This window comes from Carcharhinus amblyrhynchos, chromosome 9, assembly GCF_965287045.1.
Source record: "Carcharhinus amblyrhynchos chromosome 9, sCarAmb.v2.hapA, whole genome shotgun sequence".
NCBI classification, from domain to species: Eukaryota; Metazoa; Chordata; class Chondrichthyes; order Carcharhiniformes; family Carcharhinidae; genus Carcharhinus; species Carcharhinus amblyrhynchos.
The window spans coordinates 102,341,436-102,364,955 of NC_137332.1; the positions used below are offsets into that span (position 1 = coordinate 102,341,436).

At 48.5% G+C, this 23,520-nt stretch overlaps 1 protein-coding gene across 3 annotated transcripts in view; it reads right to left on the reverse strand.

Annotated features, from left to right (window-relative positions):
• The window catches only part of LOC145348150 (flotillin-1-like), a 42,362-nt gene that overhangs the window by 8,964 nt on the left and 9,878 nt on the right, over positions 1–23,520 (reverse strand). For 2 of the 3 annotated variants that reach the window (XM_080196322.1, XM_080196321.1), the window contains exons 2-6: positions 18,811–18,875; positions 6,189–6,264; positions 5,380–5,470; positions 1,727–1,870; positions 1,306–1,425 (exon numbers count right to left, since the gene is read on the reverse strand). In XM_080196322.1, coding sequence (XP_080052448.1) covers positions 1,306–1,425; positions 1,727–1,870; positions 5,380–5,470; positions 6,189–6,264; positions 18,811–18,856 — 477 coding nt within the window. In that variant the 5' untranslated portion in view covers positions 18,857–18,875. Of the gene's footprint in view, positions 1–1,305; positions 1,426–1,726; positions 1,871–5,379; positions 5,471–6,188; positions 6,265–18,810; positions 18,876–20,864; positions 20,888–23,520 lie in introns of those variants that run through there. The other variant, XM_080196324.1, reaches the window with a different exon arrangement.

The following is a 23,520-nucleotide window of genomic DNA, read 5'->3' on the forward strand; positions in this document are numbered from 1 at the left end:
GGCAAGTTACCACAGTGCTGTCAATCATCTTATTTATTGGCTGCACTGGACAGCATTCAGAACAAAGAGAACATCATAGTGTCAACTTATTGGAGAGGATACTAAAGGTGAGTATAGACTGGAGATAGAATTAAAGGTGAGGCTGCCATAGAATCATAGAAACCTTTCCATGCAGAAGCAGGCCATTCAGCCCATCAAGTCTGCACCGATGCTCTGACAGAGCATCCCACACAAACCCTATCCCCATAACCCCACGTATTTAGCCCGCTACTCCCTCTAGCCTACACACCTTGGGACCCTAAGGGCTAACTAACCTAATTTGCACATCTTTGATGTGTGGGAGGAAACCGGATCACCTGGAGAAAACCCACACAGACATGGGGAGAACATGTAAACTCCACAGATATTGACCCAAGCCGGGAATCGAACCTGGGTCCCTGGCGCTGAGAGGCAGCAGCAGCTATACTGTGATGTACATCAGTGAATATACACTGGACAGAATATTGATGAGAGGTATATCAGAGTGAATATATACTACAGATGGTATTAATGGTGAGGGTGTCACAGTCAATATACACTGAAGGCAATATTAAAAGTGAGGGCACATTACAGAGTATTACAGGCTATACATCGAGAGAGGGGAATGTGAAATGAGACCAGTCACTGAAGGTAAGCACGCAGGTACAGCAGGTGGTAAAGATGGCAAATGGTATGTTGGCCTTCGTAGCAAGAGGATTCGTGTGCAGGAGCAGGAGTTTACAAGAATGGTGGTGGGCAGGGAGAGATCTCATAGAAACCTACAAAATTCTAAGAGGACTAGACAGGGTAGGTACAGAAAGAATGTTCCCAATGATGAGGGAATCAGGAACGAGGATTCACAGTTTGAGGATATGGCTTTTTAGGGCTGAGATGAGGAGAAATTTCTCACCCAGAGAGTCTTCAGCTGTAGAATTCACTACCACAGCAAGCAGTTGAGGCCAAAACATTTAATGTTTTCAAGGAGTTAGATATAGTACTTGGGACAAAGGGGATCAAAGGATATGGGAGAAAGTGGAATCAGGTTATTGAGTTGGGTGAGCAGCCATGATCATAATGAATGGCAGAGCTGGTTTGAAGGGCCAAATGGCCTACACCTGCTTCCATTTTCCATGTTTCTATGAATATATACTAGAAAGGGTATTCAAGGTGAGAGGTATGTCGCAGTGAATATGCACTGGAGCGAGCATATTAAGTGAGTGGTACATCACAGTGAGGGTATGCTGCACTGATTTAAAGGGTAATAATGGGCAGAGGGTCTTGCCCTACCTGATCATCATGGATGTCCTTCAGGGTATAACTGACCACGCCAATGCCCATGTTGACCAGGTCGGAGGAAGCCACTTTAAACACCTGCTCCGAAAACTTCTTGCGGTCTTTGTAGATCTCCTGGGACGAGAACAGAACAGCAAGTGAGAAAATCAAGATGGCACCCTCCCACCACACCCCACCCCACCCTAAGCCACCCATTCAGTCTCATTAACAATAACAGTTGGCACCTCCCCACCCTGTGTCCTGCAAGTGAGGCTGTGTTGAGGTCTGGTCCCAGGCCGGGTTGCCAACTTCATTGGCGCTTGACGTTTTGGCGGAAACTTTTTCACGAGTAGCAAGTCCCAGATAAAATGTCAAGGGCCCCCCGCCCCCGACCCTCTCCCCCCCTCCACCGAGAGAATTTAGGATTCAAGCCTACCTCCACAGTCATGTGAGCCATGATGGCTCTCTGGTGACCCTCCAGCGTCTCCAGTGCGATCTGCCCGATTTCCGTCTCCGATTTTCCCAGGAACATCTGGCAGGCAGCGGCCAGCATCTCTTTATTCTGCCCCTGAATCTTCACCTGTAAGAGGAAGACGTCACTCGTCTCTGGGGTGGGGTGGGAGCGAGGAGGGGTTAGGGGGAATTGAATGGGCATCAGCTCCTTTGAAGGAAAAAACTCAAGAGACAGACCCAACTCCCCAGAGTGGAGCAGTTAGCTGTGAACTAGAAGGAGACGGACAGAGGGTTAATCCTGATGGATCCAGGCCATTCCACAATATCCCAGTGGATCATGCATCTTCACATTGTCTCTCACCATACCACAGAGCTCAGGAACTCTTACCCTTAAAGCATGAAGCAGACCTCTCACCCCGAGGGAACAGATTCCAAAGCTTTTGTATAAACCAATTAAACCAAACCAAACAAACTAAGGGACAAAGTAAAAGGAGAAGCCTCTTTAAGGAGTATTGCCCTCAACAAATACAAACACAAATGAAACTTAAAACATTAGATTAAAATGTAATTAATGGGGTCAATAATGCACTCCAGTCCCTGCAGTGTCCAATGTGCACAGAAGGCCCCAATGATGCCGGTGCACACCACATGCTTCTGTTCCAGTGACACCAGATCACAAACGTAGTCACAGTATAGGGGCAGACAGTCGGGTCAGTCAACCCCCTCAGTTGCCTGCTGCCTGGACCTGTTGATGGCAAGTTTGGCCAGGCCCAGGTTCATGAGGTGATCCCTCTTCCTTCCCAGCCCCTCTCCACACAGGGTGATTACAAGGGATCAAATCCCTGCCACCTATTCATTCTCACTGGGGTTGAGTCCAGTCTGCACAATCGCCCCACTTCACATAATCCAATTTTTTCCAATAGCTTCCATAAATACAGGAGCCCACAGGTTCAAAACCCTTACCCCATTCATTCCCACTGCCTAGACTCCAATAGATGATATTAACATCCAATCTCGCCTCCTTTGTAGATTCAAGTGGATCATGGATCAAATTCCTTCCCATTCATTCGCCTGTATTGATCCCACTGGATTAAAATCCTTTTCCCGTTCACTCCCACTGTACAGATCTCAATGAACTAAATGGCTTCTCAGTCAGTCCTGCTGTACTGACTCCTGCAGATTAAACCAACTCCCATTATCTCATCCCGTATAGGTTCCAATGGTTAATTCCCTTTCCATGCACTTGCACTGTGCGGAATTCCGGATCCAAACCCTTTCTCTCTGCCAATGTTCCAACTTCAAATGCCTCTAAAATCCACTTGGCCATACTGTCCAAATACCCTACTGGCTGTTGTAAGTTGTGCTATGAATCAATAATATTTATTGGTGTCATAAGCAGGCTCACATTAACACTGCAATGAAGTTACTGTGAAAATTCCCTAGTCACCACACTCCGGCACCTGTTCGGGTACACTGGAGAATTTAACATTGCCACTGCACCCTAACCAGCACATCTTTCAGACTGTGGGAAGAAACCGGAGCACCCGGAGAAAACACAGGCAGACATGGAGAGAACCCAAGAGACAGATGAAGCCAGAAATTGAGGCAGCAGTGCTAACCACTAACCACTGTGCCTCCGACGGATTCAATTCTTGTTTGGATTGCGTCAATGAATGGCTCTGCACTGATCTCAATGTTGGTCGCAAATTAAAATCAGGACTGCTTGCATCACAAATTCAATCACTGTTGAGCGAAGGAATTCTGGCTGTATGGGGGAAGGGGTGGGGAGAGGGGAGGAAGCAAGCTGGAACGCTGGGATAATGAAGTGGGCTTTGATCTGTCAGAAATTGTATTGAAAAGGAAGTAATGATCAGAAAGGGGATTCTCTCCTTAGGAATTCTCTGGAAGTCTTTGAGCTATCTCGACTATGAGAAACATCTGACATTTCCTCCTGCCACCTCAAAAGGCCCAATTCAGAACAGGATGTGTGGGCATCAAGTTCACACTGACTCGTACAGGTGAGGTTTAAAATGTGAACAGTCAACAGGCGGTGCAGGAAATACAGCCAGGGCTTTTTTTTAAATAATCTAACTGGTACCGCATAGTCACTGATGCACTATCCAGACTTCCTGTGCAGATCTTAATTGCATCTTCAAAGCAGACAGAAAATCCATTAACAGAGGGTGAAGGCCATTAAGGCAGACAGAATCCTCAGGAGGCAGGGCTTTGACAAAATCAAATCTGCTCGCTGCCATCACAGGCTCTGGTAGTAGTGTGCAGTTGGCAGCCAGTCAGAAGCCTCTGGGTTCAAGACTACAAGAAATAGGCACTGGAGTAGGCCACTCAGCCCTTCGAGCCTACTCTGCCGTTTAATAGTGTTAGATAAACCGTGCTCTTAAGTCCACCTTCCTGCCTCATCTTCATACCCCTAATTCTGCGACTGATTAAAAACCTATTGGTCTCAGCCTTGAAAATGTTCAAGGGCTCGGACTCGTGGAGGTGAAAGGTTCTCAGGGAGAGGTGGGAATTTGGGGTCACAGTTACAATCAGATCAGCCACGATCTTACAGAATGGTGACGGAGCAGGCTTGAGGGGCTGAGCAGCCTACTCCTGCTGCTAACTTGGATTTGTGCATAAGTTCACATGGCTGACGTTCCCAGCGAGTGCAGCAACGCCAAACAGGACAGTAAACCCCATACCCGATATTTTCAGAGCCTGAAAATAATAGATTGCTAACGTACGTAGCTTGAGCTGGCAGCAAAGATTTGTCAGCTGATAACAGTGTCAGAACGTAATTGGTGTTTGCACGTGCGAAGTACTACTGAGAATTAGCACCTTCAGCAGCCAAAACTATTTGATTTAATGTAACAACTCCCGCGAGGTCCATGGGGAATCACTGGTGGATCTCCCTGTGGCGCTTGTTAAATCTGAGTTCTCCGGTAATTGGCTGTGGCCTGCCTAGCTGGAACTCATTACCTGAGCCTATTACAAAGCAGGCCCAAGACTGGGCCTGCTGAACTGTAGTCCCAGGTAGAGACTGACGTGTGCATGATGCGGTAGTGGTTTTACTTTGCATTCTGTAATAGAAACACAGAAACCATGCAGAGCAGAAGGAGGCCATTTGGCCAATCGAGTCTGCACTGACCACAATCTCACCCCAGCCCATAACTCTACGTATTTTCCCTGTTAATCCTCCTGACACTAAGGGTCAGTTTATCACGGCCAATCCATCTAACCCACACATCTTGGGAGTGTGGGACGAAACTGGAGCACCTGGAGGAAACCCACGCAGACACGAGGAGAATGTGCAAACTCCACATAGACAGTGACCCGAGGCCAGAATTGAAGCTGGGTTCCTGGCTAACCACTGTGCTGCCTAAATATTAATAAACTAAGTTCATTTCTAGTCGGGCTTCCTGAATCATTACATTTAATGTCTACAGTATGCACACACAAACAATATGTAAAACAACAGCTTGCCAATCAAAGACATTCCTCGTTGGCCTGTCATTGAATTTAGGCCATTTTAATTTGGGTTGTGCTGGGGTGGGGTGAGAGAGAGGGGAGCAGACTGAGACAATTACCCTAATCTGCCCTTTAATCCTTGGTGGAGAGGCAGACCTGCCAACACTGTACCTGTGCAATTCCTGTGACAGAGATAGGGACACCATGGCGTGTGTACACCTTCTCACTTTTCACATTCAGTGTCAGAGTACTCAAGGAAATCCTGGAAAGAGAAAGAGAGAGAGAGAGGGGAGGTTAGAAACCACAACAGTTACAGGAAGATATCAGACGCTGAACAAATAATTTCATGGGAGCATGGAAATGTGCCTACTTTCCTTTCCCCCACTCAGACAGTCAGCTTAATGTCTGAGCCACTGTCCCACCCAGTCCCAGAGGGGGGAAAACGGACAGTGTCTGACCCACTGCCCGACCCAGTCCCAGAGGGGGGAAACGGACAGTGTCTGACCCACTGTCCCACCCAGTCCCAGAGGGGGAAAGGACAGTGTCTGACCCACTGTCCCACCCAGTCCCAGAGGGGGGAAACGGACAGTGTCTGACCCACTGTCCCACCCAGTCCCAGAGGGAGGAAACGGACAGTGTCTGACCCACTGTCCCACCCAGTCCCAGAGGGAAGAAACGGACAGTGTCTGACCCACTGTCCCACCCAGTCCCAGAGGGGGGAAATGGACAGTGTCTGACCCACTGTCCCACCCAGTCCCAGAGGGGGGAAACGGACAGTGTCTGACCCACTGTCCCACCCACTCCCAGAGGGGGGAATGGACAGTGTCTGACCCACTGTCCCACCCAGTCCCAGAGGGGGAAAGGACAGTGTCTGACCCACTGTTCCACCCAGACCCAGAGGGGGAAGATCTTGATTTGACCCAAAGCCAGCCACCCCCCCCCCCCCCCCCCCCCAGTTAGCGTCCCCCCTGGGTTGTTACCTCTCAATCTGTTGCACACACGGCAAAACAAATACTCGGCCTCCAGCAATCATCACGGGCGGAGATCGGCAGAATCCTGAAACAGATCAGAGAAACGGCTCATTGTTACAGGGGCTGACGGTGAATGTCTCCCTAAATTCACATCACTGAATGAGCTCTGCATCCACGGATTCTGTTGGAAAGGCTTTAACTGTGCGACACACTGCCGAGCCTGTGAAGGAAGAGGGAAAAGACAGGACACAATAGGAACTTGGAGCTGCAGCACAATATGGTGTGCCTGTGTGCGCACTGAATATATATCTGGTACCTGGTTCGATGCAGCCCCTCAATCCGGATGATTAGATTGAGTAATTCCGTATCCTTGTCATCTGGACCTTTTGAATGCCAGGTGGAGTTTTGAAAGGCGCCAGGAAAGACAGGACTCATTCATTTAGAATTTCAAAGCTGGTGGTGTTCCCAGAAGATTGAGGGAATATTTGACAGATCTGATCCTCTAAACTTAGAGGCAGACTTTGACAAGTTAAATGAGAGGAGGCCATTCAGCCCTTCATCTCTGTGCCAGCTCACAGAAAGAGCAATTTAATCAATTACATTTCTCAACTCTCTTCCCCATAGCCCCTGGAGTAGTTATCCAATTCCCTTTTGGAACGTTCCAATTCCTAAATCTGTCTGTACCAGCCTCCAAGAAGCAGATTCAGATCTTGCTGCGTCAGCAAGACTTTTCTCCGCCGCGCTCCTCGGACCCTTCTGACAATCACCTTAAATCTGGGGAGTGACCTGACTGCCATCCGTAATGATGCCTCTTCATGGGATCCATCAAAGTTCATACCCAAGTTGAATCACATCCAGTTAATCTTCTTTGCATAATGCAAACACCATCAGCTTTGAAATTCTCTCTCAGTATCTGGAGTCCTTCCCCACTGTTGTCATTGAAACCACCATGGAGCATGCAAAGGGTACAAACAACCAGGTTGCGGACTTGTGGTTTCAGGTGAATGGAACTTGATCATAGATCATAGAATCCTACAGTGCAGGAGGAGGCTATCAGCCCATAAGTCTGCATCGGCCACAATCCCACCCAGGCCCTATTCCCATAACCCCATTCATTTACCCCAGCTAATCCCCCGACACTAACAGGCAATTCAGCATGGCCAATGCACCTAACCTGCACATCTCTGGACCATAGGAGGAAACTGAGCATCTGGAGGAAACCCACGCAGACACTGGGAGAACGTGCAGACTCTGCACAGACAGTGACCCAAGGCCAGAATCAAACCCAGGTCCTTGGCGCGGTGAGGCAGCAATGCTAACTACTGTGCTACCATGCTGCCCTAATTGGCAAAGTCTGACAGAGTGCCAGTATAGGCACAATGGGCTGAATGGCTTCCTTCTGGGCAGCATGAGTCAATGTATCCCAAGTTTCAAATCGGCAAAAGGGGCAAGGCAGCGGGGAAGAACTGGTTTTTCCGCATACTGTTCATAATAAACCTCTGCCAACAACAGAGGCTCCTGATAATCCCCGCCGTAAACTTCCAAAGCTCAAGCTACCCAGCAAAAAAAATTACAAACTTTAAAAAAAAGAACCTGATGGGGGTTCCAGTTTGGCAAGTTTTGCAGTTGGGGGAAGTAAAATTGAAAAGAGGAAAGTTGCGTGGGAGGGCAGGCTGAAATATTAACAGTGCCTCACTGTACTGTGCTAGTTAATGGCATGTGACAAGAAACAGCAAAGGGTATGGAGGGGGTGGGAGGGGGAAATCAAACTTCCCAAGGTGGTATACCAGCTAAGACACTGTTAGGATATCCAGCAGTGGGACACTGGAGTGCGTGTCCACTTTGATGCTCATCAGATGCAAAGGCAACTTCTAAGATCTCACAACGAGTGGGGCATGACTTGTCCAGGATGATACAGCAAGGTTTATTTATTAGTTACAAGTTGGCTCACAGTAACACTGCAATGAAGTTACTGTGAAAATCCCCTAGTCGTCACACCCCGGCACCTGTTCGGGTACACTGAGGGAGACTTTAGCGTGGCCAATGCACGTCTTTCTGCAGGAACCCAGAGGAAATCCATGTAGGCACGGGGAGAACGTGCAGACTCCGTAAGACAGTGACCCAAGCCGGGAATTGAATCTGAGGCAGCAATGCTAACTACTGTACCACCGTGGGAAAGTTAAAAAAAACTGGGAAGTACAGAGAACTACGAGGAGGATTGTGACAGACTCCCCAGGGGAAGCGGGACTGACTGGTGGAATGGGCAGACACATGCCGGATGATATTTCATACAGAGAAGTGCAAATTGATAAGATTTTTGTCGGAATAGCGAGGAGAGGCAATAGAAAGGACTCGGGGGCAGAAGTACTTGGGGTGTATAGTGATACAGATCGCAGGTGGTGGCAGCGCAGGTCAGCAAGGTGGCTAATAAAGCATAGAGGTTGCTGGGATTTATAAGTAAGAGATTTAAGCACAAAATGGTTACGGTGAATACCAGTTCAGCTTCAAGTGTAGCATTGTGTCCAGTTCTGAACATCACACTTTAGGAAGTACGCAGAGCCACTGGTGAGGGCGGCGTAAAGGATTATGGAGAGGGGGGGGTGGTGTCCTCAAAGGAGATTTGAGAGAGATGATTGAAATAATGGAGGTGAGGTGGGGGGCGGGGGGGGTGTGGTGGCAGGGTCAGGGCAAGAGTAGATGGGAAGAAACTCTTCCTATTGGTAGAAGGATTGAGAAGCAGAGAGTGCGAATTTAAGCTGAGTGGAAGAATCGTCGAATGGGCCGTGCAGTAAAAACATTTTTATGCAGCAAGAGGCTAAGACCTGGAGTGCGCTGCCTGAAGCAGGTTCAATCGTGACTTTCCAAAAGAAATTGGATCATTATCTGAAGAGAAAATGCTTGCAAGACTAAAGAACATAGGCTGGGCGACAAGACGAGTCACAAAGATGGTGGAGAGAGGCAGCAAGGCCACGACAGGCCGAACAGTCTCCATCTGGGCTGTAACCCTTTTAAGATTCTACAATTTCTTATAACAATGTAGACGGCTGCTCAGAAGCGATTGGGCTGGATTGTCACATGTGGAAAGGTTTCCCCACCCGCTGCACGAATCCAGGACTTCTATGGGATTCAGATGGAGATTTCAACAATTCCCAGGATTTGTTATCCTGAGCTCCGACAGATAGGAAACCAAATGTTGTCACAGGTTCTGAAGGTTCCCCTCCAAGTTGCTCACTACCCTGACTCGGAAATACATCAGCTGTTCCTTCACTGTCGCTGGGTCAAAACCCTGGAACTCCCTCCCTAACAGCAAGGTGGGTGTACCTACACCTCATGGACTATAGCGGTTCAAAAATGCAGCTCACTGCCACCTTTTCAAGAGGTGAAAGGGATGAGCTATAAACGCTGGCCTGAGCAGGAACACAAACATCCCTTGAATGTGCGGCACTGTGGCACAATGATTAGCATTGCTGTCTCGCAGCGCCAGGAATCTGGGTTCAATTCTGGCTTCGGGTCACTGTGCGAACTCCACACAGACATTCTCCCCGTGTCTGCGTGGGTTTCCTCGGGGTGTTCCGGTTTCCTTCCACAGTCCAAAGGTGTGCAGGTTAGGTGGATTGGTCATACAAAGTTGTCGCTTAGTGTCCCAAGATGTGCAAGTTAGATGGGTTAACCATGGTATGTGTGGGATTACGGGGATAGGGCAGGGGAGAGGACTTGGGTAAGATACCCGGTGCAGACTCGATGGGATGAATGACATCCTTTTGCACTGCAAGGGATTTTATGGATCTATGAACAAAAGAAAACATTCTGGTTAAATCCTTGTTCGTGTACTTGAAGCTTTCCCCCTCATCAACTGAAGTCTTGGGCACATCACTGCTGAATCGCTGTTATATCATTTTAAAAACTTGCAACTGGTATCGACTTGGGTCGGAGCTGGTGAAGTACCAAGTCACAGAGACCAGGAAACTTGGAGACTCGAGACCTCATTGCCACAGAGCCTGCTGCGCATTTAACGCTCTGCGGTACGACCAGGAAGTGGACTAAATGTCATTCCTGCCCTTTTTCAACTAGGAACTCAGTTCAAACTCCCAAGATCGTCAACCCTCTCCACCACTGCTCAGCACCACTAATCTAGCAAGCAGTGGGATTCGACCACAAGGGTGCAGAAGTGTCCAATTTGATCTCAGCACCCTGAGACTAAGAGGGGGATGAGAAATAGGCTGCCTCTCTTGACAGTTATCCACTGGTGTTGGTGGACGTAATGTCAGAACAGAACTGGGGAGTCAAACAATCTGCGAAGCCGAATTGATTAACTTGGCAAGTTAACCAACTTGCCAACATCCTGCCACATTTTTTCCACCTGTCCTGCACTGTTGGGAGGTGGCATCTTCCGGATAAGATGGCAAAACCAAAGATTTGACTGCCCTCTCCACCGGAGGCAAAAGATATCATAGCCACCATTTTAAAGAGGAGTGCAGGAGTTGCCGCTGGAGTCCTGAACCACATGTTTATATCTCACCTTAACCAACACCACTGCAGATCAGACTACCCGGTCACTGACACATTTGTGGTTGCAGATTGGTTGCCAGCCACGCTGCCTACATTTCAAGCCCTGACTAAACTTCACAAAGTACCTGATCATACCACTCGGCCCATCAAGTCTGCACCAACTCTCTGACTGAGTATCTTACCCACCCTATCCCTGGAACCCCACACATTTACCGTGGCTAACCTATCTAATTTAGGCAATTTACCATGGCCAATCTACCTAACCTGCACATTTTTGGAGTGAGGGAGTAAACCTGGAGGAAATCCACACGGACACAGGGAGAAGGTGCAAACTCTGCACAGTCACCCCAGGCCAGAATTGAACTCAGGTCCCTGGCGCTGAGAGGCAGCAGTGTGAACCACTGTGCCATCATGCTGCCCATTCAAGGGATGTTTGCGTTACTGCTCAAGCCAGGATTTATAACTCATCCCTAACTGCCCCTTGAGAAAGGTGCTCTTGAACTGCCTTTTTGAGCCACTGCAGTCCATGAGAGCAGCAGTGAAAGGTGTCATATAAATGAAAGTTCTTTCAGCTGCTCTTTCTTTCAAAGGCATTGTAAACCACAAATCAAATTCTTTTAAATCTTTATATGTCAGTACTCATCAACAACTGTATCATCGGTGGGAATGTGGTTAACAAGGTTGGTACAGCAGGAAGTTCAGGACTAAGTGCCCCAGATTTCTAGTTTTGCAAAGCCTCTCAGGGTTGTGGATTCACATGCACACCCACTCACACATTTATTTTTAATTCACTGACGGGATGTGGGTATCGCTGGCTAGGCCAGCATTTATTGCCCACCCCTAGTTACCCTGGAGAAAATGGTGGTGAGCTGCCTTCTTGAGCCGCTGCAGCCCTTGTGGTGTAGGTACACCCACAGTGCTGTTGGAGAGGGAGTTCCAGGGTTTCAACCTAGCGACAGTAAAGGAACAGCTGATATATTTCCAAGTTCGGATGGTGAGTGGTTTGCACGGGAACCTCTAGGTCGTCATCTTCTCAGGTACCTGCTGCCCTTGTCCTCCTCGATGATACTGGTTGTGGGTTTGGAAGTTGCTGTCAAAGTTGGTTTCTGCAATTCATCTTGCAGATAGTGCACAGAGCTGCCACTATTCATCGTGGTGGACAGAGTTCCCATCAAGTGGGCTGCTTTGTCCTGGATGGTGTCGAGCTTCTTGAGTGTTGTTGGAGCTGCACCCATCCAGGCAAGTGGGGAGTATTCCATCACACTTGTGACTCAGATGGTGGACAGGATTTGTGGAGTCAAGAGGGGAGCTACTGGCCGCAGAATTCCCAATTTTTGACCTTGTAGGCAAAGTATTTTATGGCTAGTCCAGTTCAGTTTGTGGTCAATGGTAATCCATAGGATATGTATATTATGTATACCCACATATACATTATTAAGAAAACAACGTCCAATTTTGATGTATTTAATGCCTTCGACGCAGTGAAAACATCCTAACATATTTCACAGGAACGTTATCAAAATCTAACACCGAACCACGCAAAGTGAAACTAGGACAGTTAAGACGAATTAAGTAGCATCTTAAATAGAGAGAAGTTTAGGAAGGATGTTCCAGAGCTTGAGGCCCAGACAGCTGAAGGCTCAGCTGCCAATGGTCAGGCGATGAAAACAGGCAATTAGAATTAGAAGATCACAGAAATCTTGGAGGCAGTTACAAATGTGTGGGTGGCAAGGGTGAGATGTGCCAGAGAGCACTGTGGATTGTGTGCGAATAGGGCTTGGTGCACGTTAGGCCAATCCTCACGCAAACCAGCCTCGCATCCATTGACTCTGTCTATACTTCCCGTTGCCTCAGCAAAGCAGCCAGTATAATCAAGGACCCCACGCACCCTGGACATTCTCTCTTCCACCGGAAAAATGATACAAAAGTCTGAGGTCACGTCCCAACCGACTCAAGAACAGCTTCTTCCCTGCTGCCATCAGATCTTTGAATGTGCCGAGCTTGCACTAAGTTGGTCTTTCTCTACACCACAGCTATGACTGTAACACTACATTCTGCACTCTCTCATTACTTTCTCTACGGACGGTATGCTTTGTCCGTATAGTGCTCAAGAAGCAATACTTTTCTCCGTATGCTAATACTTGTGATGATAATAAATCAAATCAAAGTCGGGGAGCAGGGAAAAATGGGTTTCAACACAATGGAAGAGTCAAAGGGTGACTCTCAGCACTCTCCACCCTCATGACAAACAGTCTGCCAGTGTAAACAGGAAGTGGGAGTGGTTACTGGTACAGTACATTCCCCCCTCCTCCTCCCACAAGCTCACAATAATCACTCAGACATAGAAGACATGTCATGACTGGAGACAGCATCTTGGCAAATCTGAGACAATTGAACAAAACTGCTTCCTTTTCTAAGGCAATCAGATCCCACACTCAATCAGACCTGCTTTCCTTGTTGGCGAATCCACAAGAGAGACACAGAAGCACCTGCCACATACATACTCTCTCTCTCTCTCTCTCTCTCCCCCACCCACCTCACCCCACCCCCGCCCCCAGCCCGCCCCTGGCTCCCAGCCTTGTCTTTTATCCTGAATCAGGAAATGCTGAGTAGATTCAGGTCCCCTTCCAGGAGCTTAAATACAAAACCCAGGCTAACACTCTTGTTACAGTGCTGACAGGGTGCTGCACTGTCAGAAATGCAGAGTTCAAACAAGGTGGAACATGCAGCCAATGATTTTCCCTGACTGTACAGCAACCAGTAAATTCTCAACCACTTCAATCCTTGTGAATGAGTTTGGGATACAGTCAGTAGTGGTGGAGCTGCAGTTGGTAGTCCTGAGGAATAGTCAGAAGTCTTCATCTGCCGATTATAAGGGAGGGCACGAGGGCACAGTGGTTAGCACCGCTGCCTTACAGCGCCGGGGACCCGGGTTCGATTCCCGGCTTGGGTAACTGTCTGTGTGGAGTTTGCACATTCTCCCCGTGTCTGCGTGGATTACCTCCAGGTGCTCTGGTTTCCTCCCACACTCCAAGGACGTGCAGGTTAGATGGACTGGCCATGCAAAATTGCCCCTTAGTGTCAGGGGGACTAGCTAGGGTAAATGCATGAGGATAGAGCCTGGGTGGGATTGTGGTCGGTGCAGACGCAATGGGTTGAATGGCCTCCTTCTGCACTGTAGGATTCTAAAATTTCTGTGAATTCTCTCCCCAAACCACTCCGTCTCTCTCCACCTCTCTCCTCTAAGACGCTTCTTAAAACCAATGCCCTGCGCTTCTGCGTACCTATTCCAATATCCTAACAAGACACTCTGGATACAACAGACTGCACAGTATTAATTTGGAAAAGCAGGGTTCAGCCAGATAAGCTAACTAATATATATCCCCACCCAAGGTCACTGAAAAGAGATTCTCCAATCATTGCTTTATTGCTGTTTGTGCGACCTTTACACTTCAATTTAGTTGTTGCAAAGACTAGGATTGTCTTGATGTAGGGAAAGAGACTGTGTCAATGCACGTCCTTTATTTCTTCTTCTTTCATACCCTCTGGCTCCTTCCAACAAAAGATACAATCTCTGCTTTCTGAGCTGCAACTTGGGGGACTACAATGAGTCTGAGGGGGGGAGCTGGGGGTGGTGGGAATGGGAGTAGTAGTAGTAGCCAGGGCTCCCACTCCTGATCGCAGACCAGGGAGGGGTTTCACTTACTTGGATAATTTGGAGCACATTCTGGGGAAGGTGGAACCTGTACAAACAGGACGGTTTGCACCTGAACCAGAAGGGCAGTAATATCCTGGGAGAGAAATTTGCTATGGCTCTTCAGAGAGGTTTAAACTAATTTGTCAGTGGAATGGGAAAATGAACTGTGGTCCAAAAGTCAGTGTGAATCGTGAGGTACTGAGGAGGGTATCAAGGTCACAGGAGTATACAAACAGGCAGGATGGTGGGTTGAAGTGTATCTATAGTCAGCATGGTTTTGTAGCGGGTAGGTCGTGCCTTACTAACCTTATTGAGTTTTTTCAGAAAGTGACCAAAGAGGTGGATGGGGGTAAGGCAGTTGATGTGGTATATATGGATTTTAGTAAGGCGTTTGATAAGGTTCACCATGGTAGGCTTCTGCAGAAAATGCAGATGTATGGGATTGAGGGTAATCTAGGAAATTGGATCAGGAATTGGCTAGCAGATAGGAGACAGAGGGTGGTGGTTGATGGTAAATATTCGTCATGGAGTTCGGTTACGAGTGGTGTGCCTCAGGGATCTGATTTGGGGCCACTGCTGTTTGTAATTTTTATTAATGATCTGGATGAGGGTATAGTTGGGTGGATTAGTAAATTTGCTAATGACACCAAAGTCGGAGGTGTGGTAGATTGTGAGGAAGGGTTTCATAGTTTGCAGGGAGACTTAGACAGGTTGCAGAGCTGGGCCGAGAGGTGGCGGATGGAGTTTAATGCGGAGAAGTGTGAGGTAATTCACTTTGGTAGGAATAACAGATGTGTTGAGTATAGGGCTAACGGGAGGACTTTGAATAGTGTGGATGAACAGAGGGATCTAGGTGTATGTGTACATAGATCCCTGAAAGTTGGGAATCAAGTAGATAAGGTTGTTAAGAAGGCATACGGTGTCTTGGCGTTTATTGGTAGGGGGATTGAATTTAGGAGTCGCAGCGTCATGTTGCAACTGTACACAACTCTGGTGCGGCCGCACTTGGAGTACTGTGTGCAGTTCTGGTCCCCACATTACAGGAAGGATGTGGAGGCTTTGGAGAGGGTGCAGAGGAGGTTTACCAGGATGTTGCCTGGTGTGGAGGGGAGGTCCTATGAGGAGAGACTGAGGGATTTGGGGTTGTTTTCGCTAGAAAGAAGGCGGCTAAGAGGGGATCTTATTGAAACATATAAGATGATTAGAGGTTTAGATAGGGTGGATAGTGATAGCCTTTTTCCTCGGATGGAGAAAGCTAGCACGAGGGGGCATGGCTTTAAATTAAGGGGGGGTAGTTATAGGACGGATGTCAGGGGTAGGTTCTTTACCCAGAGGGTGGTGAGGGATTGGAATGCCCTGCCTGCTGCAGTTGTAAATGCGTCTAGTTTGGGGGCGTTTAAGAGATCCGTGGATAGGTTTATGGACGAAAAGGGATTGGTTTAGGTTAGTGGGTCATTGTTTTTTAACTGGTCGGCGCAACATCGTGGGCCGAAGGGCCTGTTCTGCGCTGTGGCGTTCTATGTTCTATGTTCTACTTCAATGCAAGGAGCAGCAGGAATAAGGTAGCTGAGCTTGGATTGGTACTTGAGACTATGATGTTGTGGCCATTACGGAGACATGGTTAGAACAGGGGCAGGAATGGTTGTTTGCAGTTCCAGGGTATAGATGATTCAGTAAGAGTGGGGAAGGCGGTAAAAGAGATGGAGGAATAACACTGTTAATCAAGGATAGTTTAACGGCTGCTGAAAGGCATTTCGAGGGCGATCTGCCTACTGAGGTAATATGGGCTGAAGTCAAAAATAGGAAAGGATCGGTCGTGTTGCTAGGAGTTTTCTATAAGCCCCCAAATAGTAACAGAGATGTGGAGGAGGAAATGGCAAAGCAGGTTATAGATAGGTGTGGAGGTCACAGGATAGTTATCATGGGTGATTTTAACTTTTCAAATATTGATTGGAATCATTATAGGTCAAACAGTTCGGACGGGACACTTTTTGTACAGCATGTGCAGGAGTGTTTCCTGACACAGTATGTGGATAAACTGAAAAGAGGTGGGGCCACATTGGACTTGGTATTGGGTAATGAACCTGGCCAAGTGTTAGGTTTGTTTGTGGGAGAGCACTTTGGAGATAGTGACCACAATTCAGTGTCCTTCATTATTGTAGCAGAGAGGGATACGGTCACACGACAGGGCAAGGTTTATAATTGGGGCAGGGGTAATTATGATGCGATTAGGCAAGAATTAGGGAGTATAAGATGGGAACAGAAACAGGTAAGGACACAAATGAAAAGTGGAGCTTTTTCAAGAAACAAATACTGTGTCCCCTTGATAGGTATGTCTCTGGTAGGCAGGGAGGAAATGGGTGAGTGAGGGAATCCTGGTTCACAAAGGAGGGTGAATATCTTGTCAAGAGGGAAAAGGAAGCGTATGTATGGATGAAAAAAGAAGGTTCAGTTGGGTTGCTTGAGGGTTACAGGGTAGCTAAGAATGAGTTAAAAAAGGGCTTAGGAGAGCTAGGAGGGGGCATGAGAAGTCCTTGGCTGTTTGGATAAAGGAAAACCCCAAGGCTTTTTACTCTTACGTGAGAAATAAAAGAATAACCAGAGTGAGGTTAGGGCCGATCAAGGAGAGTAGTGGGAATTTGTGCATGGAGTCACAAGAGATAGGTGAGGCGTTGAATAAATACTTTTCTTCAGTGTTCACTAAGGAGAGGGGCCATGTTTTTGAGGATGAGTGTGAGATACAGGCTGATAGGGTGGAGGAGGTATACGTATTAACAATTTTGAAAAATCAGAGGGTCAATAAGTCCCCTGGGCCTGATGGGATACATCCTAGGATACTTTGGAAGGCAAAGGATGAGATTGCGGAGCTTTTAGCTTTGATCTTTGGGTCCTCACTGTCCACAGGGACTGTGCCAGAGGACTAGAGAGTGGCGAACGCTGTTCCTCTCTTCAAGAAAGAAAATAGGAATGGCCCTGGTAATTATAGGCCAGTTAGTCTTACTTCAGTGGTTGGTAAGTTAATGGAAAGGGTCCTGAGAGATAGAATTTATGACTATTTGGAAAGGTGCAGTTTAATCAGGGATAGGCAGCACGGTTTCATGAGGGGTAAGTCCTGCCTCATGCATTTGACTGAATTCTTTGAGGAGGTAACTAAGTGTGTAGATGAAGGTAGAGCTGTTGATGTTGCATACATGGATTTTAGTAAGGCATTTGATAAGGTTCCCCATGGGAGGCTCATGAAGAAAGTAAGGAGGTGTGGGATAGAAGGAAATTTGGCCAATTGGATAAGTAACTGGCTGTCTCACAGAAGCCAGAGAGTGGTGGTGGAAGGCAAATTTTCAGATTAGAGGCCAGTTACCAGCAGTGTACCACAGGGATCAGTGTTGGGTTCTCTGCTATTCATGATTTTTATCAATGACTTGGAAGAGGGGGTTGAAGGTTGGGTTAGTAAATTTGCTGGATGAGGTGGAGGACTCTTGTAGGCTGCAAAGAGACATTAATAGCTTGCAGAGCTGGGCAGAAAAATGGCAGATAGAGTTTAACCCTGATAAGTGCAAGATGATTCATTTTGGTAGGACAAACTTGAATGTGAATTACAGGGTCAACGGCAGGGTTCTGAGGAATGTAGAGGAACAGAGAGATCTTGGGGTTCATACCCACAGATCTCTGAAGGTTGCCACTCAAGTGGGTAGAACCATGAAGGAGGCTTATAGTGTGTTAGCGTTTATTAACAGGGGGTTTGAGTTTAAGCGCCGTGGGGTTAAGCTGCAACTATACCGGATGTTGGTGAGACCACATTTGGAATACTGTGTGAACAGTTCTGATCACCTTACTATAAGAAGGATGTGAAAGTATTGGAGAGAGGGCAGAGGAGATTTACCAGGATGCTGCCTGGTTTGGAGGGTAGGTCTTATGAGGAAAGGGTGAGGGAGCTGGGGCTTTTCTCTTTAGAGCAGAGGAGGATGAGAGGCTACTTAATAGAGATTTATGAGATGACGAGAGGGATTGATAGAGTGGACATGCAGAGACTGTTTCCTTGGGTGGATGTAGCTGTTACTAGGGGACATAACTATAAGGTTCATGGTTGGAGATATAGGAGGGATGTCCGGGGAAGCTTCTTTACTCAGAGTGTTTGGGGTGTGGAATGGACTGCCTGCCTGATAGTGGAGTCAGACACTTTAGGAACCTTCAAGCAGTTATTGAATAGGCACATGGAGCACACCAGAATGATAGGGAGTGGGATAGCTTGATCTTGGGTTTGGACATAGCTCGGCACAACACTGAGGGCCGAAGGGCCTATATTATGCTGTACTGTTCTATGTTTCTATGTTAGACCAGTAACTGTTGCAGAGGGGGAATGGGTTAGCAGGAGAGAGGACCATGCTCGAGTGCATTACACACTGAATGTAATCAGCATTACTGTACCTGAGACTACCATCGCCTCATTGGGACCACATGTTTGAAACGACATGTTGAAGGCTCAGAGAACCCTAAAAGAGAAAGAGAGTAAATAAATTCATGAATTAGCTGTCACAAAACTTTAGACCAGACATGCCAGGGCAATATAATGACCTGCATTTACATAGCAACCTTAGCAGAATCAGATAGTCCAAGGAACTTCATAGGTGCTTTCAGAGGAATTCTGACACCAAGTCACAGATGGAGATATCAGGGCAGGCACCCAAAAGCTCAAGCAGATGTAGCTTTAAGGAGCATCTTAAAGCAGGAGAGAAAGGTGGAGAATTCGAGAGCTGGGGGACCCAGGCAGCTGAGGGCACGGCCGCCAGTGGTGGTGTGATCGAAATTGGGGACATGGCAGAGGGCAGAAACAGTGGGGGGGGGTCTCAGGAGATCAGAGACAAAGGGAGTAGGGAGGCAGTTGGAGGGAGGGGCAGTGGGAAGCTTAGCAGCAGCTGCAGCAGAAGCAGTGAAACAGAGTGTTTTTGGAGCAAGTCTAGCCCAGCACTAAAAAGGACATTTCAATTGCAGCGTCGGACTCCAAATGCTGCCTGAACGTAGACTCCCACTGTAATCAGGGAGCGCAGACTTCTGACTGCCCTCCCCAGAGAAGCCAAGACTCACCATCCTCCGCACACCATCAGTGGCTACATCTCCTGCTCACTCACAACGACTTACAAGGTTGAGAAGTCACGGATTGTCCTAAGGACAGCGGGGATCATTGGCACCATCTTGCTGAGGGTCTAGGGAAGGAGCAGCCACTGCTTGTTAAGTCAGCTGGGTGTTGTTTGGGGGGGGGGGGGGGGGGGGGGGTGTGGCAGGAATCAGGCAGATCAGTGATCCTGTTACCACCAGGACATTGCAGGGGAGCGGACGAGGCTGAGATACCTCCCTGAGGTTGATGCAGTTGCTGCCGGAGTCCAGTCCCACTCCAGACAGCTGGGGGCAAAATAAATCAAGGCTGGCATACCCAGTGCAGCACCGAGGCGGCGCCGCGCCGTCACAGGGTCAGCGCCGAGGGAGCGCCGCGCTGTCAGAGGGTCGGCGCCGAGGCAGCGCCGCGCTGTCACAGGGTCAGCGCCGAGGCGGCGCCGCGCCGTCACAGGGTCAGCGCCGAGGGAGCGCCGCGCTGTCAGAGGGTCGGCGCCGAGGCAGCGCCGCGCTGTCAGAGCAGCCGTGATCGAGATGTCCCTCACTCCCCACACATCCTCCCTCTCCAGTCCAACTACTCTTACACTCTTTGCTTTCTCAGAAGAATACGAAGGGTCCCATGGCATGATCTCAAACAAAAGCAAAGGGGCTAGCCCCAGTGGCCCAGCCAATAACAGGTTATCTGGTCATCATCGTATGTTGCTGTTTGTGGGAGCTTGCTGTGCACTAACTGGCTACCACATTTCCAACACTACAACAGTGGCCACACTTCCAAATGTTCTTCACCAGCCCTGAAGCACCTTGGGATGTGTGTGTGTGTGTGTGTGTGTGTGTGTGTGTGTGTGTGTGGGGGGGGGGGGGGGGGGTAGTAAAGGGCACTATATGAATGCAAGTGTTTCTGTTCCATCTTTCAGAACAAACTCCACCTTTCTCGAGTCACCGTGAAACCTCCAGACTTTGAACATCCAGCCTCGGCATCACCTCAGCAGCCGAGAGAGAGTAACATCAGAGAAATAAGCTAATGGATGGCTGGAGAGATGCCAGGCCCTGCATTACAGGAACAATCAACTCACCACCACGCCACTGGACATGTGCCAGACAGGACGGTGCCCAGAACTGTCCCCCAGCCAAAGACACTGGGTTACCGGGGAAAATATGAGGAGAAACGGGTTTAAAGCACCTTTCAGAGAAGCAGCATGGACACGTTGGGGAGAATGTCCTTCTCCTGTGCTGCACCCTGCCTCACCCTGACAGCAAAGCACATCACTGAATAGCGCTCCCCGTCCCTCGCACTCTCCCTCCTCGCTCCCCGTCCCTCCCTCACTGTTTTCACCTAAAGGATTACAGATTTGAAGTTAGTTGTTGCTCACCGTGTCCTGATTTACCTCACTCAATCCTTACTCTCTCTGTCAACACACTGCGGCCCATCACATACCATCGGCCTCCCCTGGGCTTCGCAGATGAACATTCTTTTGAATAGGGTGTGTCCAGAGATGATAAACACTTGAATCATCCTGTAACTCTATCAGCCTGGCCTTTCTCCCATTACGCTCAGAAAAGGGAGGAGCAATTAACTGAGCACTGGAACCTGCAGCGATCCCACACTATAATTAAAGAGGCTGCATGAGGAAAAACGTGCACTTTTATAGCACACTTCCAACCCCTGGGACACTCTTTACAGCTAGTTCAGTAATCTTCCCAAGTACAGTCAACGCAGTAACCTTGCATTAGAACACAAGAAATAGGAGCAGGAGTAGGCCATCTAGCCCTTCGAGCCTGCCCCACCATTCAATAAGGTCATGGCTGATCTGAAGTGGATCAGTTCCACTTTCCCGCTTTCCCATAACCCTTAATTCCCTTCTCTATCAGAAATCTATCTACCCACCCGTGACTTAAATATATTTAGCGAGGTAGCCGCCACCACTTCAGTGGGCAGAGAATTCCAGAGATTCACCGAGTGCAGGGTGTCGAAATTTGCTGATGACACCAAGATTGGGGGAAAGGCAAATTGTGCGGAGGGTGTGGAGAGTCTGCAGAAGGATCTAGATAGGCTGGGCGAATGGGCCAGGAAATGGCAAATGGAATTTAATGTTGGCAAGTGTGAGGTGGTCCACTTTGGTAGGAAGAATGGAAGGAAGGACTATTACTTACGTGGCGAAAAACTGCAGCAGGCGACGGTGCAGAGGGACCTCGGGGTCCTTGTGCATGAGTCGCAAAAACCCAGCTTGCAGGTGCAGCAGGTGGTCAGGAAGGCGAATGGGATGCTGGCCTTCATAGCGAGGGGGATTGAATATAAAAGTAGGGAGGTCTTGCTGCAGCTGTATAGGGCATTGGTGAGGCCGCAGCTGGAGTACTGTGTGCAGTTTTGGGCGCCGCACCTGCGCAAGGATATTTTGGCCCTGGATGGAGTGCAGAGGAGGTTTACTAGGCTGATACCGGAGTTGAGGGGATTGAGCTATGAGGAGAGGCTGAATAAACTAGGCTTGTACTCGTTAGAGTTTAGAAGAATGAGGGGAGATCTCATTGAGACGTATAAGATGATGAATGGGATGGATAGGATAGAGGTGGAGAGACTCTTCCCGCTCAAAAAAGACAGTAGGACTAGGGGGCACAGCCTCAAGATAAAGGGGAGGCGGTTTAGAACGGAGTTGAGGAGGAACTTCTTCACTCAAAGGGTGGTGAATCTCTGGAATTCTCTGCCCGTTGAAGTGGTGGAGGCTGCCTCGCTAAATATTTTTAAGAAGCGGGTTGATGGGTTCTTGATAAGAGAGGGGATTAAGGGTTATGGGGAGAGGGCGGGAAAGTGGAACTGAGCCACAACAGATCAGCCATGATCTTATTGAATGGCGGGGCAGGCTCGAAGGGCTAGATGGCCTACTCCTGCTCCTATTTCTTATGTTCTTATGTTCTTGAGTGAAGAAATTCCTCCTCAACTCTGATCTAAACTGCATCCCCCCCTCCACCCCCCCCTGCTTATTTTGAGGCTGTGCCCTCTAGTTCTGTTTTCCTTTCTAAGCGGAAACAATCTAGCCCCTTCATTATCTTGTAAGTCTCTGTAAGATCCCCCCTCAGCCTTCGAAACTCCAACGAGTAGAGGCTCAGTTTATTTAATCTCTCCTCAGCTACTTTTGGGCACAGCACCATCCCAAAAATAGTGAAGCGGCAATCTCTTTTGTGTTTTTGGAAACGTTGCCAGAGGGGTTAGTGCTGCCCAGGACACCGGTGACGCTGCATCCTCGGAACAGCAGCCCTGGAAGCCTTGTCACTATCGTGAGAGGGCTTATTGGAAATACGGCTCCAGCGACAGTGCAGCTCTCCGTGGGTTGTTGCGCTCTGGAGCTGGGGTGAGGCCCCATGGCTCAGAGCTGGGCGCTTCTGCCCCGCTGGAGCCACAACTGGCATCCAAAAGCGAAGCGAGCCTCTTCCACCCACCTCAACATCGACTGACTGAAGCTTTCGGAGTGCTGACAGGTTCTCGGGTAACACAAGAAGGGACCATTTTGCTTCTCTCCATCTCCCCTAGCGAGACGTAAGCCGACTGCTTATTCTGATGCCCTTCCACAAATATCAGTCAACCTTCACTCAATCCTCCCGCCCCAACCGAACCAGCAGTTGCCCTCGCTCATCAAAAAGCCTCAGTGCCCTGCATCACCATCACGGCTATTTGATCAGGCACATTCCATCCAGCTCTCACACGCCCAACACCCACAAGCACTCATCATTGCGCAAGGCTCCTCAGCGAGTTTCCTGGAGCAAGAATCCCAGATTGATTCTCCAAAACCACAGGGAGAGGGTTGAGACAAACTGTTGCTGAAAAAGAGTGACAAAGATTGCTGAAATGAGAGACATTTTGTCAAAGTTTTTCGCCCCGCACAGATCAGGAATCATAGAATCCCTACAGTACAGAAGGTGGCCATTCAGCCCATCTAGTCTGCACCAACAACAATCCCACCCAGGCCCTGTCCCCTCATCTCCACATTTACCCTACTAATCCCCCTGACATCCCCTAACACTAAGGGACAATTT